General features: G+C 56.5%; 1 protein-coding gene across 1 annotated transcript; it reads left to right on the forward strand.

The window, feature by feature from the left end:
* The first annotated feature begins 473 nt into the window (after positions 1–473).
* Positions 474–6,943, forward strand: LOC133342319 (MAM domain-containing glycosylphosphatidylinositol anchor protein 1-like). Its single transcript, XM_061551403.1, has 3 exons — positions 474–1,376; positions 4,014–4,117; positions 5,037–6,943. Exons 1-3 carry the CDS (start codon positions 1,242–1,244, stop codon positions 5,158–5,160), a joined length of 363 nt encoding a protein of 120 aa, XP_061407387.1. The 5' UTR covers positions 474–1,241; the 3' UTR covers positions 5,161–6,943.
* The last annotated feature ends 202 nt before the right edge of the window (positions 6,944–7,145 follow it).

A 7,145-nucleotide genomic window follows, 5' to 3' on the forward strand; every position in this document is an offset into this window, starting at 1 on the left:
AGTGGGAGCATGGTGGGGTGGTGGTGTGGTAGTGGGTAGCGTGGTAGGGTGGTGGGGTGGTAGTGGGTAGTTTGGTGGTGGTGTAGTAGTGAGTAGCATGGTGGTGGTGTAGTAGTGAGTAGCATGGTGGTGGTGTAGCAGCATGGTGGTGGTGTAGTAGTGAGTAGCATGGCGGTGGTGGTGGTGTGCATACTGTGGTGGCGTGGGTATCATAGTCGTGGGTAGCAAGGTACTGATGCGTAGCGTGGTGGTGGCGTGGGAAGCGTGGATGGGTGGTGGTGTGGTTATCGTGGTGGTGTGGTAGTGGGTAGCGTGGTGGTGTGGTAGTGGGTAGCGTGGTGGGGTGGTAGTGGGAGCATGGTGGTGGTGTAGGTAGTGTGGTGGTGTGGTAGTGGGTAGCATGGTGGGGTGGTGGTGTGGTAGTGGGTAGCGTGGTAGGGTGGTGGGGTGGTAGTGGGTAGTTTGGTGGTGGTGTAGGTAGCGTGGTGGTATGGTAGTGGGTAGCGTGGTGGTTGGTGATGTTGGTGGCGTGGGCCGTGGTATTCACGATGCTGGTGGTGGTGGTGTTGGTGATGCACGAGCAGGAGGTATTAAAGAGGCAGATGGCTTTTTGTGGGATTGGTGGCGCAGGGGCGAGAGAGCCGATTCGTCCGCCGCGGCGAGAATTACCGTAAGCACGGAGGCTGGATCGGGTCCAAGTCCGTCATCCAGGTCACGCTTTAATTATAAAAAATCACGGGTGGGTGTTGCGTTCTATTATTAATATCATCACAGTTGCTGAGCAAAGGACCGAAACGCCAAGTGGCTGGAAACAAACAGGCTCCTTGCTTGGTTTTATCGTCTTGAGGGCATTTTGAGGGTAGAACGTGTTGCGTTGTGCGAGCGATGCTCTTGTGCGATGGTGAGTGCTCATGGTGATGGATAATAGGCATGGTGACGGTGAGCGGTGGGCGGTGAGCGGTGACGGTGAGCGGTGGTGGTGAATGGTGAGCAGTGGTGGTGAATGGTGAGCGGTGGCGGTGAACGGTGGTGGTGAATGGTGAGCAGTGGTGGTGAATGGTGAGCGGTGGCGGTGAGCGGTGACGGCGAATGGTGGCGGTGGCGGTGAGCGGTGGCGGTGAACGGTGGCGGTGAACGGTGAGCGGTGGCGGTGAACGGTGAGCGGTGACGGTGAACGGTGAGCAGTGGCGGTGGCGGTGGCGGTGACGGTGAGCGGTGAGCGGTGACGGTGAGTAACGGCGATGTCCCCAGGCTCCCTGAACATCTACGTGCGCTCGCCTGGAGCGCTCGACACGCAGGTGTGGACGCGCGGGGGCAACCAGGGCGACACGTGGCACCGCGCCAACGTCACCATCACCCCGCCAGGGCCCTTCCAGGTGCCCGCACACACTGCGCGCACCTAGCCTGGCACCAGGGCTGCGGCAATGTCACCGTCGTCACTTCGTGGCAAATGGCATCTGTTGTTGTTGTTATTCCTGTGTGCAGGTGTGTGAGTGTGGAGTGGGGAGTAGTGTTGTGTGTTGTTGTTGTTCCTGTGTACAGGTGTGTGTGTGTGGAGTGGGGAGTAGTGGCAGCAGTGGTTAGCGCGATGCGCTGTGAACCCAGTGACCCGCGTTCCATTCCAGCTTACGGCCCACACCAGTGCTGATTATTTGAACCGGTTCTGGGCCTACCCTAGGTCGACTCAGCCTCAAAAGAGTACCCGGTGCTGTGTGTAAACATCGCCACTGGGGAGCCAAACGCGGCCGGGCCTGGTGCTGGCTACACCACCCCCTCGTGTGCCGTGCCAGCCTTCATAGGTGCTCGCTAACAACACTTGCCCCAAGAGTCTGTTAAGGCTATACGGGGGGTCTTTGCCTGTGTGTGTAGGGAGAGGTGCGGTGTGGTGGGTAGGGTGGTGGTGTGGTAGTGGGTAGTGTTGTGGTGGTGGCGTGGGAAGCGTGGTGGGTAGGGTGGTGGTGTGACAGTGGGTAGCGTGGTGGTGTGGTGGTGTGACAGTGGGTAGCGTGGTGGCGTGGTAGTGGGTGTCGTGGTCAGCACACCGCCCATATCTCTCCCCGTGTCTCTCCCTCTCTCTCTCCCGACGCTCTCGCGCTCTCATGCAGACGCCTGCGTCTGTCATTCGTGTCGGAAAAGGTCACCGCATTTGTCTCGGGGTCCCATAGGCACGAAGGGGTTGGGTGGTGGGGCGTGGGGCGGGTTCGAGGGGAGGGGTTGGGTGGACCTGCGAGTCAGCAGGCGTCCACAAGCCGCAATGGGCTCCATCTCCCCAGAGCTTTCGCAAGCTAAGCAGGGTTGATGGCTGGATAGCTCTTGGGTGGGCGATGACCGCGCGTAACAAGGGTGTCACGTTAACGCGTAACCTTTCGCGACCAATATCATCCGTAATACAGTTTTTTTGGGTCAGATCGCGTAAATATTTACGCGTTTTTTGGGTTAGATCGCTTAAAAACCTTGTATTATAAAGGTGTCATAGGCTGCTGCTGCTGCTGCTGCTGCTGCAGGCTGGAGGCCTACGTGGTGGGCAGCAGAGGGCAGTGGGGAAATCCCGCACCTTTGTTCGGTTCTTCATTTACCCCAAGTGTACTTCGGAGGTGAGGGGAGGGGAGGCCACTTTCGCCGATATGACATCGTCAGTGTGAGGGCCGCCACGCCATTTGTGAAACCATTGGGGGGGCTTGACAGCAGCACGACGACGACGATGGGGGGGGGGTGTTGTCACTCTGTGTGTCTTGTCGGGGGGGGGGGGGCGCACTAAAGGCCACCAGGGGCCCCCAGTGGCCCGCGGGCCTTGCACAGCGCCCCACGCTCTACCTTCACCAAACAGCAGCACAAATGCCCTGCTGAGTGGCAGTGAAGTACGGTTAACACAGACACCCCCCCCCCCCCCCACCTGGGAGGCCTTCATCCAGCAGTGGATTGCCAAAAGGACTGTGCTGTAGTGCATCGGCTACATTGGCCAGTGGGGGCGTGTATGTCGATGCATCTATAAACGTCTATTATCACGATTCGTAATTACAGTCGTCACTTGTTGGCTTAGATTGTGTTGGTATCTTGCCAATTTGCAGCTAAACACTCAGCGCACCCGGCAGAGGCAACATCGCTGAAAATTGTCATTATTACCCGCGTGATTTTACGCTAAAATAACCAATTACGAGTTGTAATATTGGCCGTGAAAGTCTTCGCATAGCGTCTATTAATGCTGTCGTGACGCTGGCGCGCGGGACGACGGTTCACGCAAAGTGCGCGCGAATGAGATGCTGCTACGTTTGGGCCACGGCTGTTGCCCCTGAGACGCAACAAACGAGTAAAGAATACGAAGGGGACGCTCACCACGAGTCGAGGGTCGCGAGACGGGGGTCGCGAGACGGGGGTCGCGAGTCAACATTGCGGAGCGATTCATCGCGGCGCTGTTTGCGGTGGTCGCTCCGATGCGGGAAGCGGTCGCGAACCCGGCGGCCCGAGTTGGACTCCCGCTCGGGGGCCAACGCCGGTGACGATTTCTTAAACCGGTCCTGGGTCTCCCCTAGGTCGACTCAGCCTCAAATGAGTACCTGGTGCGGTGTGCAAAGTAAAAAAAACTCAGGACTGGAGAGCCAAAGGCGTCCGGGCGTGATTCTGGCCACACGACCCCCTCGTGTGCAGTTCCGGCCTTCATAGGTGCTCGCTAGAAGCACTTGCTTCAAAAATCTGTCAAGGCTATACGGGGGATCTTTGTATTTGTATGTGTTCTATAGTCGCATAGAGTCTATAGTGGCATCGTTATCAACCGTGGTCAATCCACTGCTGGATGAAGGCCTCCCCTCAATCCACTGCCACCTCTCGCAACCCAGAAAATAGCCGATGAGAGTGTCGCTTTGTCCACACGGTGCCTCCCACAATCCCCTGGGATTTCTGACACACACACACACACCCTGACACCGACACACACACAGCCTTACACATATACACCTTAACATAACCCCGATATCCGTGACACACCGTGACCTTACTCCCCGTGATGAACACCCCAGCTGATCGTGGAGGGGATCCGTGGGTCGGGAGTGGAGGGAGACATCGCCATCGATGACGTGACGGTGGTGGACGGGAACTGTGAGAAGCCATCGATCTCATCCGGGTGTGAGTCTCCAACCCCCAGCGCTCGCATGTCTACACCGACACCCCCATCACGTCTCACCAGGTTCACTCACCTCACAGCTCACGTTTTACCTTAGCAGGACCACTCATCTCACGCCTCCGGTGGAAGAGCTCACCCACAGACACCATAAATGTTGTTTTTTACGTGATTGTGGTGGCAATAGCAATATTGTGGGAACTGTAGTTGTGGTGGTGATGATAATGGCAAGATTGAGAGAATTGTGGTGGCAGTGGTGCTGGTGTTGGCAAGATTGTGAGAAATATGGAAGTGGTGGTGGTATAATGACAATATTGTGAAAATTGTGGTGTGGCGGTGGTGATAATGGCAAGATTGTGAAAATTGTGGTGGTGATAATGGAAATATTGTGAAAATTGTGGTGGTGGTGGTGGTGGTGATGACAATGCCAAGATTGTGAGAATTGTAGTGGCAGTGGTGATGGAGATGGCAAGATTGTGAAAATGTGGTTGTGGTGGTGGTGATAATAATGGCAAGATTGTGTGAATTGTGGTGGTGGTGGTGCTGATGATGGCAAGATTGTGAAAATGTGGTGGTTGTGGTGGTGGTGATAATAATGGCAAGATTGTGAAAATGTGGTGGTAGTGATAATCATGGCAAAATTATGTGAATTGTGGTGGTGGTGTTGATAATGGAAAGATTATGAAGATGTGGTAGTTGTCGTGGTGGTGATAATGGCAAGATTGTGAAAATGTGGTGATTGTGGTGGTGGTGATAATAATGGCAAGATTATGTGAATTGTGGTGGTGGTGGTGGTGATAATGGCAAGAATGTGAAAATGTGGTGGTTGTGGTGGTGGTGATAAAAATGGCAAGATTGTGTGAATTGTGGTGGTGGTGGTGGTGGAGAACATATCTTTTCTGTGTTGCTGCTCTCTCCACAGCGAAGCCAAACAATCTCAACAGCAGAGCCTGCGGAATGTGCCTGGGCCGCGCCTGGGTCCTGCTCCCAGGCCTGGCGGCCTCGCTACTCTGCCTCAGGTGATGCTGGGCACGGCGTCCTGGTGAGGCCGAGGCTCCGCCGGGCCTCGCGAGGCCCCGTCGGCTGGAGACCTTTGGGGCCCCTCAAATCGTGATGGGATTTCCCTTCTGCTGTAACAGCAGCAACAGCTGCTGCAGCAGCAGCAACTCATGGACCCTTGCGTGTTAAGTTAAAGAGGACATGGAGCTGGCGCCCGAGCTCATGGCGTGAGGGAGGTGTTCGGCCGAGCGGAGGCTGCTCTGGGCCCCGGGGCCCCTGGGTGAGGAGACACGAGGCGGGTGGTGGGGGAGGGATCATGTTGGCCTCGAGGAGTCCAGGACTGGTGCAGTGACAACACCGGAGGTGTTCACCCCCCCCCTCCACCTCCTCTCTCGGCCACACTTGGAGCCCCGAGACCCTGGTCACCTCCCCTGTGCCTTCTCAACACAAAAACAGCAGCAGGACCACAAAGGGAGAGGTCGTGGTGGGAGGCCGCAACCACGGCCCACAGCCTACAGACGCTTGACAAACTGGCGCTGCGAACATTCCCGTCGTCATCCTCTCCACCGCCTCCTCTAACCTCGCGATCAGCATCCCCCCACAACGCCCCGCCCGGCCACACCGCACACCTCGTGGGGGATTTCGTGGCCTCCATAACCTCCCGCTGGTTTTCACACGCGTGACGAGGATCGTATATATTTAAAGCATATCAGACAGACATGGAGCTGACGCGACCAAGAGGCGACGTCGTCGTCTGCATCACCACCCACCGAGCGTGTCCATCGACATTCACCATCACTGTCGTCATAACAACCATCATCGCTGTCTTCGCCGTCATCACTATTGGGCAACATCATCATTGTGTTCATGATCATGGCCACCATCGCCACGTCGACCATTGATCTCAACTAATCTCTCAGCTACCGTGATCATCTCCATAAATCATGGTTATCATCATCACTTTACACCTAGTTCTCATCATCGTCATCATCATCATCGTCGTCATCACCATCGCCGCTGCCGCACAGTTGTGGAAGGCGCTCGGCGGTCGTCACGGGCAATCGTCACCGAGATCATCGCCACCGTTGGAGATCACCACCACTGGAGATCACCAGTGGCATCATGACCAGACGTGGCCACCACTGAAGGTCACCACGACTGGAGATGCGCACTGCCGGAGACCGCCAGTGAGATCGCCACGACTGGAGACCACGAATAGCATCACGACTGCAGAACACCACCACTCGAGATCGGCGGTGAGATCACCACCGGCGGTCGTGACTGGTGATGTTGACCGTCGGTGCGAGTGCCGGTGACAAGAAGGCCGTGAGCGCCCTTCTATGATGCAACCACAACGCCGGTGACGCCAACATCAACAATGGGAACCACGAACTGTAATTAAAGCCGAGAGACTGTTAGGGTAATTATTATTATTATTCGATGATGAGAATGGTAAGAGCACAAAGCTTCATTACATGTATCCACCGAGACCATATACCTTACGTGCAGTGTGCCGTGTCGCACTTGAATATCCGCAATATGAGTGTTGGTGTTAATATATCCACTGGGCGAGACGCGCAACTCAACGAGGCCTCGTCTTTCGCGCGCGCGCGTGTGTCGGTGGTGCGCGCATTTGTCAAACGCCGCGTCGAGCGTCGTTGTCGAAACGATCGACGCTGTCAGCTCGTCCACTCGTCTACTCGTTGGCTCGCGGGTCAACTCCGGTCACGTGCCCGGGTGTCCGTGCACGAATTCAACTCGGGTGGCACTCGTCCCACCGTGACAGTCGCGCTCATTGTCGGATCAGGAGGCTCAACCCGGGAGGCGTGGCGTACCGGTGGCCCCGCCCTCTGCAAGCCCCGCCTACTTTGACATAACCACGCCCACCCCTGCTACTAGCCCCGCCCAAACCGCGACTGGTCACAGGCCATTGAGATGTGGGAGATGGTTAGAGTGGTGTGGGTGGTGGGGAGATGGTTAGAGTGGGTGTGGGTGGTGGGGAGATGGTTAGAGTGGGTGTGGGTGGTGGGGA

This window comes from Lethenteron reissneri, chromosome 14 (assembly GCF_015708825.2).
Source record: "Lethenteron reissneri isolate LAM-NWPU_2019-01 chromosome 14, ASM1570882v1, whole genome shotgun sequence".
NCBI classification, from domain to species: Eukaryota; Metazoa; Chordata; class Hyperoartia; order Petromyzontiformes; family Petromyzontidae; genus Lethenteron; species Lethenteron reissneri.

Bases quoted from the DNA above. Each gene is read 5' to 3' on its own strand.
- LOC133342319 (XM_061551403.1), top strand. From the start codon at position 1,242: ATGTCCCCAGGCTCCCTGAACATCTACGTGCGCTCGCCTGGAGCGCTC. The intron at 1,377-4,013 runs GTGCCCGCACAC...TGAACACCCCAG, and splicing joins CCCCGCCAGGGCCCTTCCAG to CTGATCGTGGAGGGGATCCG. The intron at 4,118-5,036 runs GTGTGAGTCTCC...CTCTCTCCACAG, and splicing joins AAGCCATCGATCTCATCCGG to CGAAGCCAAACAATCTCAAC.